Source organism: Stegostoma tigrinum, chromosome 16 (assembly GCF_030684315.1).
Source record: "Stegostoma tigrinum isolate sSteTig4 chromosome 16, sSteTig4.hap1, whole genome shotgun sequence".
NCBI lineage: Eukaryota > Metazoa > Chordata > Chondrichthyes > Orectolobiformes > Stegostomatidae > Stegostoma > Stegostoma tigrinum.
Genome location: NC_081369.1, coordinates 17,058,890 through 17,082,334, shown reverse-complemented (window position 1 = coordinate 17,082,334; position 23,445 = coordinate 17,058,890). Strand labels below are relative to the sequence as shown.

Below are 23,445 nucleotides of genomic sequence, written 5' to 3'. Positions count from 1 at the left end.
GAAGCGATGGGTGGCACAGCCCTGTCCTCTTTAAGTAGTCCTAGCAGGGGTTTGTGGTATGTTACTATTATAAAGTTACATCAGTAAAAGTATTGGTGGAACTTTCTCACACCAAAAATGAATGCCAAATCTTGCTTCTCTATTTGGCCGTATTGCCGCTCAACATCAGCCAAAGTCCAGGATGCAGACACTATTGGATGTTCCTCTCTGTTGAGTCACAGTGAGCCAACACTACCCAATACCATATGGGGAGGCATCACATATCAGCACCACGTTCTGCTTGGGATAGGACTGTGCCAACACCTTAGATGACAATAGCAGCTTCTTCATTTCCCTAAAGGCTACATTCTGGCAATGAGACAATTTCCAAGTCTAAGCCATGTTCAACAGCAGATGTAAGAGTACCAGAATGGAGGCCAGATTACGGCTGAACGATGCGTAAAAATTCACCAACCAAGGAAAGACCTAAGTTCCAATATAGATGCAGGAGTCAAGCCACCTTTGACTGCCCTCACTTTATCTTCCAACAGGTGTAATCCACTCTTGTCATCTACGTAACCCAAGTATGTCACTGGAATACTCATTTTTCTCTCCTAAACAGTAGATCTGCCTGAGAGAAACGTTTAAGCACCACATCCAAGTTCTCCAAGTGCTCATTATTGGCCTTCTCATTACTTTATTAGTACATCATCCAGATAAATGGCGACCTGGGGTAGACTTTGTAAAATGTCTGCTGGAAAACCCTAACCCTAACCCTAACCCATTGTCTGCTGGAAAATGGCAAAGGCAGATTTGAATGTTGCTGAGCAATTGAACTGTTCCAAATCAGCTGTAGATGGACTTTCTGAATATAGACTCTCTTGGATGCTGGCCAATGAGTTTTCAGACTCAATCCAGGCCAGAAGGTACTCTTTTGCTGTCTGAGGTCCGCGGCTACAATGGCTTGCCAGCCCAGATCCTCAAGAAAATTTTAACCATTTGGCCAAAGCTTAGTTTGGTTTTGCAGTTTTGCTGTGGGCGGACACAGAGTGCCTCTATTCAGAATATGTCCTGAGTGAGGCTACACAATTGCCTCCACTCACATGGTGTCCCCCAAGCTCTGTTGGCCTGGTGAAGCTGTCCACTTACATCAGCATACTCTTTAACTCATGTGATCCACTTGATGCATGTTCTAATCACAAAGCCAGTTGTCGTGTCTGTCTGAAGTCCGGTTGGGTTTCATCTAGTAGACGCTTTTGCATGATCACATCATTAATCCCACGTACCAAACTGTTTGTCAGCATCTCACTTGGGGTTAAACCAAAATCACATGCCTCTGCCAGTCATCTTAACCTTGTCAAAAATCCCATTATGAATTCCCCTCATTCTCGAAGAGCTGAGTAAAACTAATAGCTTCTCATAACCAGAGGCGGCTCGTGGTTGTAACATTCTTTTGCTAAATCTGTCAACTCTTGAACGATTTTAATATCTGGGGCCTCATTTAGATTTCTAATAATCAAAACAGCTGCAGGTCCACCAGTGTCAGGAGAATTACTTGTTGCTTTTTGTCTGCCCCAAAGACATTTGCCTAGAAAAAATAATGCATTCTTTCCACATACTGGGCCCGGTCTTCGACAGCAGAATAGAACAAGTCAAGCCTCCCAAATAGTGGCATGATGCCAGAAAAGCTGATTCTAATGCAAAGACGACTGCTGCAACCAGATCTTTTCGGGGGCAGCAAGAGCTGTAGATGCTGGAGCCAGCTGGAAGGACAGAGCAGGCCAGGTAGCATTTCTTCAGGGGCATATTTTCACTCATTGCCACTGAGATAACTCCATGAAGGCTATCATCCCGTCACCAAGTCATCCTTTATTTACATTTGCATGGTACACGACTGACCCAGCCAGCTCATAGCTGGCTCCTAGAGCGAACAGAATGCATTAACTCCTGTTTATGTCTATCAGCCAGGACTCCCTGATTGGTCCAGCTTAACAGCCCCTATTACAGAACTCATATTCTATGATATCCACCCGGGTGACTTTACTGCAATTATGGCATCAGGAAGGCAGGTAATGAAGCTTGAAAGTAACTGCCCATCCAATCTGGAATCCAAGCACCGATGCAATAAAGGAAATTCAAAATTAGTTGTTGAAGTAAAGGTAAAAGTAAAGCTCTCTGATGAAGGGTCAAGGCCCGAAACGTCAGCTCTTGTGCTCCTGAGATGCTGCTTGGCCTGCTGTGTTCATCCAGCTTCACACTTTATTATCTTCGTTGTTGAAGTAAAGTGCTTAGTGACCTAATGAGATCATGGGAGTTGCTACACAATGCAAGTCCCACCTTTACACTGTCAAATGTTATTCAACATTGCTTGAATATAACTCCTTCCTTGCAGCTGCAAAAACAGAAATCTGCTAACTGCAGAAAAGCAGAGCTCCCAGCACCAACATGGCATTTTCCCTATTTATCTACGGCCTAAAGGCAACCGTAAACTTAGTGCCAAATTAAGGACAAATTTATATTATGACCTCTGCCCCTGTAATAATCAAGTTTGAAATGCTGAAATTAACAAATAACACATTTACCAAGAAAGAATCGATCCAGATTTTCAGGTCTCTAATTTGAGGCTGGATATACTCCCAAAGATGCATTTTGGGACTCCTGCAAAATCTGATGCATATCACTCATATTCATTCACTACAATAAGAAACTTATTTAAATGTCTAAGAGCTTTTCAGCACATTAAGAAATGAAGACAAACAGGATACAACAGCTAGTGCCATAAAATAGAAAGAACTGTGAATTGTCTTGCCCCTGGCAATCCTGCACTATGGAGAAGAATTTCAATATAAAACAACAACATTTCTAAAGAGAACAGGTTTGGAAGAATTGGCGAGAAATGCAGAGTTCCATTCTCAGACAAAATAGGTGAAGAATTAGGATGGCAATTTAATGGTGATCTTCTTTCCTTGAAAGATTCAGCTTTTAGATTTCCTTCTCATTTGTCTCATCAGTACTGTTATCATGGTTGGTTTCTCCCAAAATTAACTATGTACAATTCCATGCCAATGGTAAATCATTTAATTAACAATGTAGCCCAAATTTGCATAATTTTCTCTATAATCGAGCTGCGGAAGTTATCTAGTGATGCACAACTCCAAATATATTGAAGGCTCCAAACAGCCAAAATCCTACATAATATAAATAATACAAAAGCTATGAAATTACTGATAAAGTGCAAACAGATGTTTGATGTAAAATAGATTACGGAATTAACAACAAATTGAAATTCTCTCATACAAGACACTGATGAAGTTACCTGTAGACTACAGTTCCTGCGATACAAGATTCCTCTCTTCTCAGTCTGGCCAGGATTGCTCCTCCTTCATGCTGCAGTCTCACTAATCTTGTATCTTCCAGAACATTCTTCATTAAGAGCCTATACTGCTGCAACAGAGCACTTGCTTCCTGGAATTAGGAATAAATTATAAATTACTAACAACATAGAAAATAGGAGGAGAGCGCCATTCAGTCCTTCAAACTTGCTCCACGATTTGATGTCATGGCTGATCTCAGTATGTTCCCATTTCTTCCCATACCCTTTGATCCCTTTAGCGCCAAGAACTGTATCTTAAACCTTTTTAAAAAATATTCAATATTTTGAGCTCAACCATTTTCCATGGTGCAGCATTCCACTGGCTCACCACTCCCTAGGTGATGAAATTTCATGCCTCAGTGCTAAACAGCCTATCCTGAACCCTTAAACTGTGACCCCTGGTTCTAGACTCCCCAGTTATCCAGATCATCCTTTCTGCATTTCCCCTGTCTAGTCCTATAAGAATTTTATAAGTTTCCATGAGATCATCCATCATTCTTCTAAATTGCTACAAAGACAGGCCTAATCAATCCAGTCTCTCTTCATAATCTAGTCAGTCTTGCCATTCTATAAATCAGTCTGGTAAATCTACCTTGCACTCTCTCTAAAGCCAGATGATTCTTCCTCCTATATGGAGTCCAAATTGCACATTATACTCGAGGTGTGGTCCTCAACAATGCTCTGTACAATTGCAATAAGAGAGCCTACTCCTGTACTCAAAGGCTCTTGCAATGAAGGCTAATATACAATTTGCCTGCCACAACCCTGCTGCATCTGCTTGCTTACTTTCAGCGATGAGACACCCAGGTGTCATTACACCTACCCTTTTCCACGTCTATTGTCCTTCAGATAATAATTTGCCTTTCTGTTTTTGAAACCAAAGTGAATAACCTCACATTTATATGAAATCTCACATTTTTCAAAAAAGGTAGAGAGAAATCCAATGAATGTACACCTGTTAGCCTGGTATCAGTAGTGATGAAGATGCTAGAGTTCATTATAAAGGATTTAATCGCATAGTACTTCATAAACAGTGACAGGATGGGACAGCATTAGCATGGGTTTTATTAAAGAGAAATCATGCTTGGCAATTCTCCAGGGATGTCTTTTTTAAGGATGTAACTAGTAGAATAGATAGGGTGGAGCTAGCAGATGTGGTATATTTGGCCTTTCAGCAGGATTTCAAGAAGGTCCACCAAAAAGATTAGCATCCAGAATTAAAGATCGCTGGGTTGGGAAATAATGTACCAATATGGATAGAGAACTGGTCGGCAGACAGGAAACAAAATATGAAAAAAGGATCTTTTTTCCTAGTTGGAGGCAGTGACTAGTTAGGTGCTGAAGGGATCAGTGCTAGAACCCCAGCCATTTACAATATATATTAGAATTCAGATGAGGAAACTAAATGTAACATCTCCAAACTTGCCGACAACACACAGCAACAGTGAACAGGCAGCAGAGATGCTCAGCATGATTTGGACAAGTTGAGTAAGTGGAGACGAGCAGCAGAGCTTTGGTTCAAGTTCTATATGGAATAATGTGTGGGAGGTCAGCTAGGAGTGCATTAAAGTAGTTAAATCTAGAGCTAACAAAACCATGAATGAGGATTTCAGCAACAGATGAACTGAAGTAGGGATGAAAAACTGAAAGAATCGCAGACGCTCAAAATCAGAATCAAATAGGAGAAATGGCTGGAAAAACTCTTCAGAAAGAAAAATTCTTCAGAAGGATGGCTGCTGGATCCAAAATGTTAACTGATTTCTCTCCACAGATGCGGCCAGACCTGCTGAGTTTTTCCAGCAATTTCTGTCTTCATGTTGAAGTTGGGATGAATTTGGGCAAAGTTACAAAGTTGGAGCTGCATATCTTGGTGATGTCAAGGACGTGTGGTCAGAACTTTAACTAAGGGCCAAATGTGTCAAAATTTGCAAACAGATTAGTTGAGTGACAGACAACCGGCACAAAGGAAAGTGGCATCAGCAGCTAGGAAATAAAAGCCTGAAGTGAGAATGAAGATTGTGGCTTCAGTTACTTCCAGTGGGTCTCATCTTGATTCTCATTCTATTTCTCAACTACAGACTGTTCCAAAAGCACAGCATTAATTTTCCCATGTACAACGACACTGCTCTAACTCACAAACACCTCTTTCTCAAATCCTCCACTGTAACCTACATACTAAATAAATTATCGACTGCTTATTTGATATGGTACACTGAATGAGCAAAAGTTTGGAAACAATTTCTCTGCCTGAGTCATGCTAAACTCTGCTCTCTGTGTCCTTACTTATCCTAAATTCTATTCATCTACCCCATATTTGCAGACCTACGTTGGCTGCTGATCAAGCATAGGTCTTGACTTTTAAATTCTCATCCTCGTTTTCAATTCCTTCAGTGACATCACCCTCCGTTATCTCTGGCTTCTTGTCCCATCACCTCATGAGATCTATATTTATTATTGTTCAGGGGATGAGGGTGTCGCTGGCTAAGGCAGCAGCATTTAACTGCCCTTTGCGTATTAGGGATGGGTGCTAAGAGTCAACCACATTGCAGTGGGTCTGAAGTCACATGTAGGCCAGACCAGGTAAGGATAGCAGTTTCAGAGATAATGGGAACTGCAGAAGCTGGAGAATCCGAGATAACCAAGTGTGGAGCTGGATGAACGCAGCAGGCCAAGCAGCATCTTAGGAGCACAAAAGCTGACGTTTCGGGCCTCGACCCTTCATGAGAAAATGGGGAGGGGGAGACAGTTCTGAAATAAACAGGGAGAGATGGGGAGGCGGATCGAAGATGGATAGAGGAGAAGATAGATGGAGAGGAAATAGACAAGGCAAAGAGGCGGGGATGGTGCCAGTAAAGGTGAGCGTAGGTGGGGAGGTAGGGAGGGGTTAGATCAGTCCGGGGAGGATGGACAGGTCAAGGGGGCAGGATGAGGTTAGTAGGTAGGAAATGGGGGTGGGGCTTGAGGTAGGAGGAGGGGATAGGTTAGAGGAAGAACAGGTTAGGGAGGCAGGGACGAGCTGGGCTGGTTTTGGGATGCAGTGGGAGGACGGGAGATTTTAAAGCTTGTGAAATCCACACTGATATCATTGGACTGCAGGGTTCCCAAGCAGAGTATGAGTTGCTGTTCCTGCAACCTTCAGGTGGCATCGTTGTGGCACTGCAGGATGCCCAGGATGGACATATTGTCTCAGGAATGGGAGGGGGAGTTGAAATGGTGCGCGGCTGGGAGGTGCAGTTGTTTATTGAGAACCGAGCGTAGGTGTTCTGTAAAGCGGTCCCCAAGCCTCCGCTTGGTTTCCCCAAAGTAGAGGAGGCCACAACGGGTACAGCGGAATAGCAGTTTCCTTCCCTAAAAGATTTTAAGTGAATGAAATGGATTTTGCCGACAATTGACAATGGATTCATGGTCATCTGCCATGGTGGGATTTGAACCTGGATCCACAAACATTAGCTGAGTCTCTGGATTAACCAGCAATAACTACACAAAGCCACTGCCTCCTCAAGTACTCAGACACATGCTCACCTAATTCTGACCTCCTATGCATCTCCAATTTTAATTACCCCATATCTCCACATGGATTGATCTCAAACTCTGTAATTTCCTCTGTAAAACTTTTGATTCTCTATATCTCTTTTCCCATTTAAATCAGTCCTTCAAGCTTTCCTCTAACAAAGCTTCTGGACATCTACCTGAATATTGCTGCACATTGCTTGCTGTGTAACATTGCTGTGACCTCCCTTGATGTTTCATTCTGTCAAAAGGTATTATACAAGTTGTTGTTGATATGCTTACAATTATAATGGAGCATCAGAAGGTCGGAATCCCAGCTAAACAGATTAAGTAAGTTACTTAAAATAGTGTTACTTGAAATGGTTTTAAGGAGAACTGCCCTGTTTAATTCTGTAGGACAGCAGTCTACAGGTCTTAGAGCAACGCTCAAATTTATTTTGTACATTTCACAGACAGTAGTATCAAATTCAGAAAGACAAAATTAATCCTAAAGAAAATAAACAAGAATAGGATAACCTACTATTTATATTGAATGGATAGGCATGCTATGCGTGTTACAAATTGTTTGCTTACACCCAATTACATTCGACCGTTGCGCAATCCAAAATATTCAGACATCTAAACAATTTTTGAATGCTCATTTTGCATTTTATTTCTGCAACAAGGCATAAATAGCAGCAATTTATCCCAACATGTATTCTTTTCTCTATTCAGGCAAGCTATATAGTATCCTAATTTTTAAAACGTTTTCTATATTAAGGTAATATATGTCTCTTGTTATCAGTGGGAATTCATCTATTGCCTCACTTAAAGCATCGCAAGTTAATTTTAAGCATCCTTTGCGAACTTTTGCATTGTCTAAAATGAATGAAAAATCTGTGAGGGCAAAAATGTGTTTTGTGCCATATCCGAGATCCTTTCTGTCTAAAATCTATCATAAGAAACTATACTCTGCTGAAAGATGCTTCTTTATGCCTCTATAATTATGAAACCACCTCAAGTAGAAGAGATATGAGGGATATCAGAAATGATATTCTGAAGAAGGGTCCCGACCCAAAACATCAGATTTCTTGCTCCTCTGATGCTACCTGGCCTGCTGTATTCCTCCAGCTCCACACTGTAATTTCTTACTCCAGCGTCGGCAGTTCTTACTATCTCAATGTGAGCATTATTGTTTTATTTAACAAATATATTGTGTGAAAGAATTTCAATATTTATTTCATTAAATATGGATAGAGATAATTGCAGAAATCAATAGAGAGTTTTTTTTAAAATGACTTCGCCATTCTGTCAAAGGACTGTGGACCTTAGAGGATTTTTAACCTAAAAAATTAGTGATCCCTATGCCCAAATTTCTACCTGTATGTGATTTTTCTTTTATTTATTCACGGGATACAGGCTGTGATAACTCAGGAAGTCCAAATGGAAAGGAACATCATTTATTGTTGAACACCAAAATCACTCCACCAACCCCTGGCATACCAGGCTAGTCACAGCTGGGGCAAACATTTTTACAGACCCAGCCTTGGGAAGGTTTTTATTTAACCTATTTTCTGAATCAACCTGTTCAGAGATGCCCTTCCACACCTCTGGAGCAGGTGGGACTTGAACCCAGGCCTCCTGGTCCAGGGTGGAGACACTAGTAGCATCACAAAAAGATCCCAAGGCATGCTTATAAAGGGTTCAGGTGATGAGTTCCTGTTGCGTAGGCCATTACCTGTTATAATGTGAACTTAGACTAAATAAGCTCCACAAGGATATTTGATTAGTGATTCCCAATGAGCCTTGTAGGAAAATTATCACACAGGCAATGCTAGCTAAGACAGAGTTTGTGCCAATCCCTAGCTGCCCTTGAGAAAGTGATGGTGGGCTGCCTTCTTACACTGCTGCAGTGTATAGTGTGCAAGTATATCCACAACGTTGTTCGGAAGGAGTGTCAGGATTATGACCTAGCGACATGGAAGGAATCGGGTGGTATAGCTCTAAATCCAGATTGTATGCAACTTGTAGAGGGTACTTCCATGTCGTGATGTTCCCATCCTCCACCTTATACATGATAGGAGCCGCTGTCAATGGAGGCTGGCTTGGTTGCTACAGTAAGCCTTATAGATTATACACATTGCTGGCATTCAATGGTAGGAGGAGTCAATGGTGAAGGTAGTGGATGTGATGCCATTAGTAGATTGCTTTGTCATAAACAGTCTCAAGCTTCTTAAGTTGCAAACATTCTGTAACATATTCCTTAGCGTAACAATCTAGCAATTACCTCAGCTGTTTCTGGTAGTTTACTTGATTTCAGACTCTTTATATTGTCCTGGAGGAAAGTCTTTGCTGCTTTACATACCTGTATAAGCTGTTCTTGTTTCTGCAGGAACAGAGAAATCAGCTGAATAGAATTTAAAATACATTATTTCAATCTGATTTTATTTTGGCAAAAGAAAAACTAAATGCAGACTAACTCCAGATTGTGTTGAAGAGAGGCAAAATCAAAAAGTCTGACAGGTTATCAATAATCTCGTGTAAATGAATGTTATGTTAATTTGATATTGTTACTAAGGCACTTCGATATTGACATTGTTTCTCTATTAACAACATAAATGTAATTGTTTACACGCAAAGGTATTTTTGAGAGTGGAATTTACTCATTGGATAAAATATTTAATAACGATCAAGAAGAAAACAATGACAGTGAGGGTTCCACTGAGAGATACAGCACTGTAGCTGCATAAGACAGGAGCAGCAAAAGTCCAAGTCGCAGTAGGTGGCTCAACAGTCAGGGGTGCAGACAGGCATTTCTGCAGCTGCAGACATGACTCTAGGATGGTACGTAACTGCCCTGGGGCAGGGTTAGGGATATCACTGAATAGTTGCCGGGGGAAGGGGGGCATCCTTAAGTGGGAGAATGATAAATCAGAAGTCATGTACAGTTTGGGATTAATGATATAGGTAGGATGGGAGATGAGATTTTGTATCAATAATTCAGAGAGCTAGGCTGTAGCATAAAAAGCACATTGTCCAAGGTTGTAATCTCTGATTACTCCTGATGCCATGTGCTAGTAATTACAGGACTAGAAGAATATGGCAGATAAATGCAGGGCTCAGGAATTGGTGCAGAGGGAAGGGTTTTAGATTCCTCAATCACTTGAACTATTTCTGGAGAAGATGAGACAACCAGTGAAAAAATCTGCTCCTGAATCATTATGGGACCAACATCCTTGTAGATAGGTTTGCTGGTGTTGTTGGGAGGAGTTAGACCATAAGAGCTGGGAATAAACAGTTCAGTGTCTCAAACCTGTTTCACCACTCAACAGGACGATGGCTGATCTGGCATTCCTCACACACACTTTCCTAGTGGTTTCTAGTTAAACAAGTTCCGCAGAGGTAGGGCAGACAGAGCATTATTATGATAGTGACATTGCACAAAATGACAAAGGAACCAGGACAGAGGTAACTCAAGGGAATAAAGCAAGGCAGGATAGGCTCGACTTTAATGCTTGAAGTATTGTAGGTAAGTCAGATAACTTATCACACAGGCTCAACAGAACGAATTGTGACTGAGACAGTAGGAACTGCAGATGCTGGAGAATCTGAGATAACACAGTGTGAAGCTGGATGAACACAGCAGGCCAAGCAGCATCAGAGGAGCAGGAAAGCTTGACATTTCGGGTTGGGACCCTTCTTCAGAAATGAGGGAGGGGAAGGGGATTCTGAAATAAGTAGGGAGACGGGGGAGGCGGTCATAAGATGGATAAAGGGTGAGATTAGACAGGTCAAAGAGGCGGGGTTAGAGCCAGTGAAGGTGAATGTAGGTCGGGAGTTAGGGAGGGGATAGGTCAGTCCAGGGAGGACGTACAGGTCAAGGGAGCGGGAAGAGGTTTGTGGGTAGGAGGTGGGAGGAATGGTTAGGGAGCTGAGGACTAGCTGGGCTGGTTTTAGCATGTGGTTGGGGGAGGGGAGATTTTGAAGCTTGTGAAATCCACATTGATACCCTTGGGCTGCAGGGTTCCCAAGCGAAATATGAGATGCTGTTCCTGCATCTTTCGGGTGGCATCATTGAGGCAATGCAGGAGGCCCAGGATGGACATGTCGCCTGAGGAGTTGGAGGGGAGAGAGTTGAAATGGTTCGCAACTGGGAGGTGTAGTTGTTTGTTGTGAACTGAGGGTAGGTGTTCCGCAAAGCGGTCCCCAAGCCTCCGTTTGGTTTCCCCGATGTACAGGACGCCACAATGGGAACAGCAGATACTGTATAACACATTAACAGATGCGCACATGAACATCTGTTTGATGCGAAAAGTCTTCCTAGGGCCTGGGATGGGGGCAAGGGGGGAGGTATAGGGGCAGGTGTAGCATTTGCTTCCGTTGCAGGGAAAAGTGCCGGGGGTGGTGGGGCTGGAGGGGAGTGTGGAGCAGACAAGGGAGTCATGGACAGAGTGGTCCCTGGGGAAAGCACATAAGGGTGGGGAGGGAATAATGTCTTTGGTAGTGGGGTCAGATTGCAGATGGCGGAAATGTCGGATGATGTGTTGGATTTGGAGGTTGGCGGGGTGGTACGTAAGGATGAGAGAGAATCTGTTTTGGTTATTATTGCGGATAGGAGCCGTGAGGGATGAGTTGCGGGAAATGCGGGAGATACGGTCGAGGGTATTTTTGATCACTGTGGAGGGGAAGTTATGGTTTTTGAAAAAAGACAACATCTGGGACGTTTGGGAGTGGAAAGCCTCATCTCAGGAGCAGATGCAGCAGAGATAAAGGAATTGGGAATCGGGGCTGGCCTTTTTACAGGAAGGTGGGTGAAAGGAGGAATATTCTAGGTAGTTGTGGGAGTCGATAGGCTTAAAATGGATATTGGTTTCCAGGTGGATGCCAGAGATGGAGACAGGAAGGTCCAGGAAAGAGAGAGAGGTGTCAGAGATGGTCGAGGTAAACTGAAGGTTGGGGTGGAAGGTGTTGGTGAAGTGGATGAACTGTTCGAGCTCCTCGTGGGAACACGAGACGGCACCGAAACAGTCATCAACGTAACGGAGGAAGAGATGGGGGATAGGGCCAGTGTAGCTTTGGAAGAGGGATTGTTCCACTTACCCTACAAAGAGGCAGGCATAGCTTGGGCACATACGGGTACCCATGGTCACCCCTTTGTCTGTAGGAAGTGGGAGGAATTAAGGGAGAAGCTGTTGAGCACGAGGACGAGTTCGGATAAGCGGATGAGGGTGTCGGTGGAGGGGAGTGGTTGGGTCTGCGGGACAGGAAGAAGCGGAGGGCTTTTAGGCCACCAGCACGGGGAATGCAGGTGTACAGGGACTGGATGTCAAGAGTAAAAATGAGGTGTTGGGGACCGGGGAATTGGAAGTTCTGGAGGAGGTGGACAGTGTGGGTGGCGTCACGGACATAGGTAGGGAGTTCCTGGGCCAAGAGGGAATTGTGGCTTAGTTGCTACCAAAGACATAGTTGAGGGAGGGGAAGGACTGATGACTGAACATTCTGGGGCAGTGGATCTTCAGGCATGACAGAGGAGGTGTAAAAGATGAAGTGGTGCTGCATTATTAATTAAGAGGACAGTTACTGGGAGGGACAATACCTTGGACCAGTCGTCAAATTAGGTTTTGTGTGGAAAATATAGAAATAAGGGAGGCAATCATATTGCTCGAGTATATTGTATCTCCCCAACACAACCAACAGGCATTACAGGATGTGTAATATTAGGGTAATATATTAGGGGATCTCAACATCTCAAATATTAATTGGGATAGTCATTGTGCAAAGGATTTAGAAGGGATGAGTTTGTTGAAATGTAGTCAGGACAATTTGTTATGTCAACACGCAGAAGGACCAACAAGAGACAGTGTTGTGCCAGACTTAATTCTGAAGAACAAAGATGGGCAGATGATCAAGGTATCATTTCAGTGACAGGGACTACAACATAAATTGCACTATGGAAAAGGAGAGATGGTCTGCAAAAAACTGTTTTTGGATTACAGAAAGACATATTTTCTTAAAATAGGGCAGGATCAGGTCAAAGTTGACTGCAAACAGCTACTTGTGGGAAAATCTACGGGAGAACAGTGAGAGTGAGGGGCATTTCAAAAAGGCAATAAGCAACGTACAGGCCCAGCATGTTCTCTTTTAGTGTGAAATTTAGGAGCGTAAAGACTAGAGGAACATGTTGTCTAGGAATATTCAGGACAGGCGACTTTTAGTAGGTGCAGAGGGAAGAAGTTGAGAGAGGCCCTAGTGGAGTATAGAAATGGGACCTTGAGAGAAATTGGGACAGCAAAATGGCGGCAGGTAAAATCAGAAGGAATCCCAAGATAATCTGTAAGCATATTAAGGGGAAAAGGATAACCAGGGAAAGCACAGCCATTAGGGATAAGGGAGGCCATCTACGTGTGGAGCCAGAAGACACTGGTCGGGTGTGAAATCCATACTTCGCTTCTGTCTTCACTCTTGAGACACAGGATATAGGTACAGAATTTGCAGAGAGGGCCCATGAGGCTCTTCAGCAAATTGACATAAAGACCGACAAGGCATTGGTAAGCTTAAAAGTGGACAAGACAAGATCACTTGTCTCCAGGTTTCTATGGGAGATGATGGAGGAAACCACAGGGGCTCTTATAAGAGCAGAGAGGTTAAGTTGCAGTTGTACAAAACCTTGATTAGGCCACAGCTGGAGTACTGTGAGCAGTTCTGGTCGCCATACTAAAGGACGGATGTGATTGCACTGGAGGGGCTGCAGGGATTCACTCGGATATTACCTGGGTTGGTACATTTTAGCTATGGAGAGAGGTTGGATGGGCTCAAGTTGCTTTCTTCAGAGCAGAGAAGGCTGAGGGGGACATGTTAGACATGTACATGATTATGAAGGACAAGGATAGGGTGGATTGAACACAGCTGTTCCCCTTATTTGAAGGGTCAATAACAAGGGGGTGAAGGGCAAGAGGTTTCAAGGGTATCCAAGGAAAATGTTTTTCACTCAGGTGTGGGAACCTGGAAATGCACTACCTGAGAAGCACTTCGTACAGACAAAGGGGGTGGCCATGGCCACCCGTATGGGCTCCAGCTATGCCTGCCTCTTTGTAGGTTACGTGGAACAGTCCCTCTTCTCCACCTACACAGGCCCCAAACCCCACCTCTTCCTCCGTTACATTGATGACTGTATCGGCGCTGCCTCTTGCTCCCCAGAGGAGCTCGAACAGTTCATCCACTTCACCAACACCTTCCACCCCAACCTTCAGTTCACCTGTGACATCTCCAGCACATCCCTCACCTTCCTGGACCTCTGTCTCCATCTCAGGCAACCAGCTTGTAACTGATGTCCATTTCAAACCCACCGACTCCCACTGCTACCTAGAATACACCTCCTCCCAAAATTCCATCCCCTATTCCCAATTCCTCCACCTCCGCCACATCTGCTCCCACGATGAGGCATTCCAGTCCCACACATCCCAGATGTCCAAGTTCTTCAAGGACCGCAACTTTCTCCCCACAGTGGTCGAGATCGCCCTTGACCGCGTCTCCCGCATTTCCCGCAGCACATCCCTCACACCCTGCCCCCGCCACAACCGCCCGAAGAGGATCCCTCTCGTTCTCACACACCACCCCACCAACCTCCGGATACAACGCATCAACCTCCGACACTTCTGCCATCTACAATCCGACCCCACCACCCAAGACATTTTTCCATCCCCACCCTTGTCTGCTTTCTGGAGAGGCCACTCTCTCCGTGACTCCCTTGTTCGCTCCACACTCCAACCCCACCACACCTGGCACCTTCCCCTGCAACCACAGGAAATGCCACACTTGCCCGCACACCTCCTCCCTCACCCCTATCCCAGGCCCCAAGATGACTTTCCATATTAAGCAGAGGTTCACCTGCACATCTGCCAATGTGGTAAACTGTATCCATTGTACCTGGTGTGGCTTCCTCTACATTGGGGAAACCAAGCGGAGGCTTGGGGACCGCTTTGCAGAACACCTGCGCTTGGTTCGCAATAAACAACTGCACCTACTAGTCGCAAACCATTTCCACTCCCCCTCCCATTCTTTAGATGACATGTCCATCATGGGCCTCCTGCAGTGCCACAATGATGCCACCCGAAGGCTGCAGGAACAGCAACTCATATTCTGCTTGGGAACCCTGCAGCCCAATGGTATCAATGTGGACTTCACCAGCTTCAAAATCTCCCCTTCCCCCACCGCATCCCAAAACCAGCCCAGTTCGTCCCCTCCCCCACTGCACCACACAACCAGCCCAGCTCTTCCCCTCCACCCACTGCATCCCAAAACCAGTCCAGCCTGTCTCTGCCTCCCTAGCCTGTTCTTCCTCTCACCCATCCCTTCCTCCCACCCCAAGCCACACCTCCATCTCCTACATACTAACCTCATCCCACCTCCTTGACCTGTCCGTCTTCCCTGGACTGACCTATGCCCTCCCTACCTCCCCACCTATACTCTCCTCTCCACCCATCTTCTTTTCTCTCCATCTTCAGTCCGCCTCCCCCTCACTCCCTACTTATTCCAGAACCCTCAGCCCATCCCCCTCTCTGATGAAAGGTCTAGGCCCCAAACGTCAGCTTTTGTGCTCCTGAGATGCTGCTGGGTCTGCTGTGTTCATCCAGCCGCACATTTTATTACCTGAGAAGGCAGTTGTGGAGTGAATTCTCTCAATCTTTAAGATGCATGTGGGTGAGTACTTGAAATGTCATAACATTCAAGACTAAGAGCCAAGTGTGGGAAAGCTGGATTAGTGTAGATAGGTTGGCACAGACAAAGGACCTCTTCTGTGCTGTATGACTCTTAAGCTGTTAAACAAAAAGGGAAGAATGATAGTGTGGTTTCCCACTGAATTCCATCATTTGGAACTCACAGTGGGCTAAATCCAAGTCTACATCAGTAGTTACAGAAGGTTTGTCTCACTATAATATTTGAAAGCCATGGTTGTGAAAATACAGTCCAAAATTGCACAAAACAGTACATCATAAACATGAACAAACAGCAGGCAAATGGTCTCTACTTGGGTCTTGGTTGCTTCTATTTTTTGTCATTATGCCCTCTTTTCAAATTTGGTTTATAACAGCTGGGTTAGACAAACAATGACATGATCCTTTTCGTCCAACACTCACCATACGAAAGCACATCCAGTTACTATGACTGTAGGGGAGAGTTCCATCAAATTCTGGTGGCAGCTGATGGCTTTCCACATGTTTATGTAGTGACTTCAATGAGGTTAGAAGTTCAAACTGCACAACAAAAGAAAATCAAGATTTCACACAAAATTCAACAGCAGATATAACACAGAAAAATGTGAGTAAAATCACCAAAACTACTGTCAAAATTAAACCTAAAAGCTGCCGAAGAGGATATTTTTCAACTGATCACATGAATAACATTAGAAATTTTATATCTGTGCAAATGTAAACCTGGTGTCACTGTTTTATAGAATCCTCTCAATTAATTAGAGACCCCTGACACATTCAATAAAGAGAATTCTCAAAAGTCAACTTGAGTTTTCCATAAGATAAAGCAAAATTAACTCTCAATTGGTAACAGAGATGCATCATCCAAAGATCCACAATTCAATTACTTAGGAAAAAATATCGTGAGGACCTTTGACTCAGAAGCAGTATAGTCAGAACTTTTAATTTCTTTAATATGTCATAGTAACTGTGTTTAAGAATATTTTAACAATGTTGAAAAGTTTGTATTAATTGTAAGTCTCTTGAATCTAAAGAAACACTGGTCCAAGTGACCTAGTGATGCTTGACTTGGAAGCAGTACCAACAGGGAGGAAATTAAGATTCAGAAGAGCCATGTAGCGAGAACCGAGAACATAGAATTAACCAGGTCATTTTATTTTCTGTTTTTAAGAATTCAGATAAAGTCATTTGTGGGATATTCATGCCATCAATACTGCCATGAACAAAGCTGAGGAGATTTTTCATATGCCATGTGGGTGAGAACTTTCTGCAGGGACTTTAGACAACATATGGCTCTCAATATATAAGAATCAAGTACCAAATCAACTGACTGGGAAAGTAATTAACCTTATCTGCCAGAAACTGAGTTAAGAAAACATTGAAACTATGTGTGTTGACAGGTAAACATCAGGGATCTCCCATTCAAGACAAAATGAAGGAAATCATTTCTCTTACAGGGTTTCACCTTTGGATCTCACTTTTCACAGACAGAAGAGAAGGCTAGGTCATCAAACATTTTCTAATATAGGAGTAGGTAGATTTATCAGAGATTGATAGGAAGGTAAAATGAGTTCACAATCAGATCAGACGTGATCACGCTAAATAGCCAGCCAGGCACAATGGCCTAAATATCCTACTTCTATTTCCAATTCATTAATTTGTCCTTTTATCCATTTTGTAGGAAGTTACCTGGCTTCAGCTCAATATTCCCTGAATGATAACTTTCTGCATTGAAAATCACACAGGCAGACTCATCACTGTGAAGCAATTTAATGCTCTTATACACCTGACTAGCATATTGCCATGTATTCAGTACTTCAACAGTTCTCAACAAGACTTTAATTTGCAATCAGTGTCAATCTAACCCATACAAGTTCTTACATAAGTTACTTTAAAAATAACAAATTATACTTTAAAGTTGGTATAAAATTGGAAGGGACAGAAGTGAGTGTACTCAAGTGAACCTTTATAGAAGACTAAAATAACCATGTTGCTCTGATTCCTCAACCAACATAAAGAATGGAAGAGATGAATGTACATAAACCATGAAAATGTTCAAACTTCTATGACATTTTCATCATCAATGCATAAAATAAGGACTCCTGCACTAAACAGGCCAAGCCAAAGTAGAAGTCATTTTGTGGTATCTGCATTTGGCTGATTAAATTGACAGTAACATTCAACAATAACTGGCAACAAATCTAATCAAGAGGTTAAGATGACCTTCTATAAATGCAACAAATTTTTTTATCATATATATCTCAAGAAAAGATTACAGCGTCTGATGCCTTATGTGGTTTACAAATTGAACTATTACACAATTGTCAAATAAAGTACATCTGCAGATAATGCAGGGTTTAACACTGGGAAGGGATATTAGTAAGCAAAAAGAAGCTACAGTAATTGTTAACAGTCCAAAATCTGACTTTAAAAAAAATCTCATTGCTCTTGATTACTTAGCCTTGTTTACTGTACACAAATTAAGTCTGAGATGTCTCAATCAGATCTTGGCGGGCATGAATCACTATTTTAACTGCCTCAAAAAGGTCAAAGAGTGACTGCATGAGTGGAAGAAGTTACAAAGGTAGGAATCCAAGTAAAACAAAGAGAATTTAAAGTTTCCAGCACTGACAGCACAGAAGCCACTACAGATTAGTGGCTGACAGCCAAGGAAGATGAGATGAGGACAGGGATGGCTGGGCAAACTACAGTTTACAAAATGTGGAGGATGGAAGGCTACCAAATACATCATCCAAATCCAGAAAAGTAAATGCCAAAGATATTGATGAAAATTTAGTACATATATAAGCTCAGACAAGTGATCCAACTGTTACGCCACACCACGGGCAAGGTTCCTCAATTCGTCAGGGTTTCAGACAAGAGATTCATAATGGTTAGGTTCTCAGGACAGGAAAATGAACTAACTTCCCTAAAAAACTCACCCATTCAGCTGGTCACAATAAAGGTTAATTTAAAAATGGACCCCTCTTGTTATGGATACCTTTTCATCTTGGCCCAAATTACCTTATGTTTTAAAATAAGTCAATTTAGCCAGACTTTCTTGAATTAACAAAAAGATAATTAATTGCCAAACATGAAAAAAATTAGAAAAGCAACATATATAGATTAGAAATGAAGGGATAGAAGAATGAATTGTCTAGGGATAGTTCTTCAAATGTAACCATCACAGCATGTTATTACTCAAACCCAGGTCTATACTTACATATTTTAACCCATTCTATCCCACAAACAATTTCCAGTAGAGTTGAAACTGGCTTTATAATCCCTATCCTTTAAAAAAAGCAATGGTCTGCAGTTTACAATATAAGCTACAGGAGGATCATATACTGTTCGTTATCTTTCTCGGGACAGAAGATCACCAGTCTGTTCTAGCTTCAGTCTTTCTCCTTTTAGGGGTTGGTACTTGAAGTTCCTTCCTAATCTTTATATATATTATTGTGTGGATCTTGCTTGCAGACAGCCACATCCTTATAGTCAAAAACGGTTATGGAAGTACAAGCCCTTATCTAAGAAAATACATTATGAACTTCAAAAGTCCATTGTACTTTGGAATTCTGATCATGGTTATACCACTATCTAGGTTAGTTGCAGTTGAACTAAATATTGAAATTGCCTGGGGACAAATAGAAAAATGAGGTTGTAAACCATACATCATAGGCATCAGAGGAAAGATGTTGGAGAAATAATGCATTGTTGATCATTTCAGGAGTTGCAGAGATCAAAAATGGATAATCTGCTGCATTTATGGTTTCACTGAATGTCATTCATGACCTTATTTGGGACTATTTCGCTGCTGAGTGGCAGAAGACGGGGGAATTCTTCAGAACTACAATGAGGGATGGGATTTAGTACAAAACCTTTGAACATATATAAGACCCCTTAATTATATCAATTTTCAAAGCTTCATACTAGAAGGGATAATGCTTATCACTCTCCTCCTTCCATAGCTTGAATGGATGAGCATACAGCACACTGGTATATATCAACGTCATCCTTACATCAAGGCATATCAAATAGATATATCCTATGTTAGACAGACAATTTTCTAACATTCGGCATGTACCTGCATTGAAGATGGTTTCTCAAATCTGAATGTAAGTTCTCTTTCAGCAAGCAGCAAAACAGCATGGATAGCATTTGGAATTTTTGCCTGTATAGGAATATGAAATTAGTCAATGTGATACTGTTAGCATTTACAGTTTCTCACAAGCATTCACAGTTTCTCACAATATTTGGGAGTTGAGACTACTTTAATAGAAAACATGTTATATAAATAATGTTATAATGGAATAGCAAACAAATATTCATTAGCACAGAAGTCATGATGTTCAAATACTGGAATCTTGTATATAGTGAAGAGCTACTTTAAACTTCACCTAATTTTTTTCCCACAAACAGCTCACATCAACCATAAACCAATCTTATTCAGTTTAATGGGCACTGCCGTTACTAAGTTTTAGCAATTACACTATTCTTTCAGTTGGCACAATTAATGAGAAATCAAGTTAAACTCTAAGTTTTCCATTGCTTGCATCATACATAAAAACTGACAAACTTATTATCTGGTACAGCATACAGCATATTAAACCTGGCGGTGACTTTCAAGGAAGACTATAAATTAAACTCAAATATTGCTTTTCTTATTGTGATAGCCTGGACATTCAGGATCTTCTGAGACACATTAAACTTAGTATTCAACAAACAAACAAGTTAGGAATTCAGTAAATGTTTAAACTTCTGACATAGATAAGAATGCTGAGGAATATGGTATGGGACCAAGTGAATCAGAAAGTTCTTCCAAGCAATTAATCAAGAGGGATCTGGAATGGAAGTATAGAAATATTTTCTCTCATGAGCCCAAGGGTTAAGATCAATTTTGGTGCCTGCAGCACTGATTATAATTCACTGTACAAAGGACTGGCAAACCGAGAACATTCTGGTCCAAATAACATGGCATCAAATCTCAATATCAGGGAGTTTAGTTATTGTGCTAAATACAAATTTCTAAATCATAGGTTCACCTTGCCAAAATCTATAATAAGTAAGCTTTAAATGTGCTTGATATCCTAGATGAGTTTACATTTTGATATCTTTGATTTGTTTTATTGTTGTCATGTACCAAGCTACAGTGAAAGGTATTGGTTTGCATGCTAACCAGACAAATCGTAACTTATCTAAGTACATCAGAGTAATGGAACAGAATACGGTGTTATAGCTACAGAAAAGGTGCAGAGAAAGATCAACTCTAATATATGAGAAGTCTGTTCATAAGTCTGGTAACAGCAGGAAAGGAGCTGTTCTTGAAACTGCTGGTACACATTTTAAAGGTGTGAATCTTCTACCTGAATGAAGAGGGTGCAAGAGAGTGCAACTGGAGTGGGACGGGTCCTTGGTTATTCTGGCTGCTTTCCCAAGCCAGCGGGAAGTTTAAACAAGGTCAATGGAAGGAAGCTTTTGTGATGAATTGGGCTATGTTCACAACTCTTGTGACTTTTTGCAGTCATGGGCAAAGTAATTGCTATACCAAGCTGTGATGTATTTAGATACGATGTTTTCTATGGTGTATCAATAAAAATTGGTAAGAGTCACTGTGGACATGCCAAATTTTCTTTGCCTTTTGAGGAAGTAAAGGTGTTCTTTCTTGACAGCAGCATTGATGTGGATAGACCAGGATAGGTTGTTAGTGATGTCAAAAAATGTGGAATTGAAAAAGCATAGCGGCATTGGAGGAGCAGGAAAGTCAACGTTTTGGGTTGGAACCCTTCTTCAGGCCGAGTTGACTTTCGTGCTCCTCAGATGCTTTCTGGCCTGCTGTGCTTTTCCAGCTCCACATTTTTGACTCTAGCTTCCAGTATCTGCAGTCCTTTCTGTGTCCTAGATTGTTGGTATATTTACTCCTAGAAATTTGAAGCTCTCGATCACTTCCATCTTAGCATCAATGAAACTGACAAGGACGTGTCCGCCTCTCCGCTTCCTGAAGTCAACAACCAGCTCCTTCACTTTGCTGACACTGAGGGGCAGACTACTGTATTTACACCAAGCCACTAAGCTGTCCATCTCCTTCCTGTACTCTTGTCATTGTTTGAGATCTGACCCACAAATTTGCGAATGAAGTCAGAGCTGAATTTGGCAACACAGTTGTGTACATTTAAAAAGTAGAGTATGGGGCTGAGTATATAATGTTGCAGTGCACCGGTGTTGAGGATTATTGTGGGGTGGTGTTGTCACCTATCCTTCCCGATTGTAGTCTGCAGGTCAGGAAGTCGAGGATCCAGTTGCAGAAGGGGAAAAGGAAGTCCAAGGTTTCAGAATTTAGATATGAATTTCATTGGAATTATGGTATTGAGCGTGCAGTTAAAGTCAATGAATAGGATTTGGATGTATGTATCTTTGTTATCCAGATGTTCTAGGGATGAGTGTCGGGCCAGGGGGACTTCATCTGCCGTGAATCTAATGTGGCAGTAGGTGGGCTGCAGTGGATCATGGCAATCTGGGAGGCTGAAGTTGATTTGTGCCATTACTAACCTCTTGAAATACTTCATAATGATGGATGTCAGAGCCACCGGGTGGTAGTCATTAAGACACATTGACTGATTTTCCTTTGACAATGGGATGATAGAGGTCTTCTTGAAGCAGGTGGGAATCACAGATCATAGTAGCGAAAGGTTAAAGACGTCTGTAAATACTTCTGCTAGCCAGACCACGCAGGATCTAAGTGCCTGGCCGGGGGGCCCATCCAGGCCAGATACATTGCTTGGGTTCACTCTCAAGAAGGCCAATTTGATATCTGTGCCCGTGACTGTGGGTCCAGATCACAAGGCAGTCAGGGCAGGTGATGTCATTTCACTAAACTTCTCTTCAAAATAAACACAGAATGCATTGAGCTCATCAGGGAGGGATGTATTGTTGTCAGTGATTTGACTTCGATTTGTAGCTCTTATATCGTATCAGCCTTGCCACAGTCAATGTGTGTGTGTGATTAGTCTGGGAGTATTGTTTAGTCAAGTATTATCTCTTGGTATCCTCAAGAGCTTTGTGAAGACTGTACCTAGATTTCCTGTATAAGTCAGGGTCACCCAACTTGAACGCCTCAGACCTGGAATTCAGTAGGGAGTGAAGCCTATGGTTCATCTATGGTATCTAGTTGGGGAATATTTGTTTTTTAACTTGTTTGACACACTGTTCTCTACACATTTACTGATGAAGTCTGTGATGGCAGTGACATACTCATTTAGGTTGGCTGCTGAGTTCTTGAATATGGACCAGTCCACCAACTCCATGCAGTCATGTAGGAGGTTGTCCATTATCTCAGATTAGTACTGTACAAGTTTCTGTACGTGATCCTCATATTTCAGTTTCTGCTTGTAAACCATAAGAAGGAGCAAAACCTTATGGTTTACTTTACTAAAATGCTGCTGAAAATGGAGTGATAGGCATCTTTGGTTGTTGTGTAGAAATGGTCCAGGGTGTTTGGCACCCTGTCAGGACATAAAACACGTTGGTGATATTTTGGCAGCACATTCTTGAGGATGACCTGGTAGAAGTCATGGGCTATGATGAACAAGGCCTCAGGGTATTCCTCCTGAAGGCTATTTCATCAAGTGCGCTTTTCCCTTCTGCACGGGGTGGGATGTAAACTATTGTCAGGATTTAAGTAGTAAACTCCCATGGCAGGTAGCAGAAATGGCACTTCACTGTTAGATAGTGCAAGTCAGGGGACCAATAACATGCCATGGTCGTCCACGTCTGAGCACTAAGAGGTGTTGATGAGGAGGCAGGCCCTTCCACCCTTTGCCATGCCTGAGGATGCCATATGGTCCATTCAGTGAGCTGAGAAACTCTCGGGTTGTAAGGCATAGACAAGGTGAAGCA

The 23,445-nt window shown here is 42.4% G+C and overlaps 1 protein-coding gene across 1 annotated transcript in view; it reads right to left on the bottom strand.

Annotated features, from left to right (window-relative positions):
• The window catches only part of plekhg4 (pleckstrin homology domain containing, family G (with RhoGef domain) member 4), a 194,879-nt gene that overhangs the window by 93,560 nt on the left and 77,874 nt on the right, over positions 1-23,445 (bottom strand). The window contains exons 7-10 of the mRNA XM_048546548.1: positions 19,637-19,723; positions 15,979-16,095; positions 9,129-9,227; positions 3,296-3,444 (exon numbers count right to left, since the gene is read on the bottom strand). Coding sequence (XP_048402505.1) covers positions 3,296-3,444; positions 9,129-9,227; positions 15,979-16,095; positions 19,637-19,723 — 452 coding nt within the window. The remainder of the gene's footprint in view (positions 1-3,295; positions 3,445-9,128; positions 9,228-15,978; positions 16,096-19,636; positions 19,724-23,445) is intronic.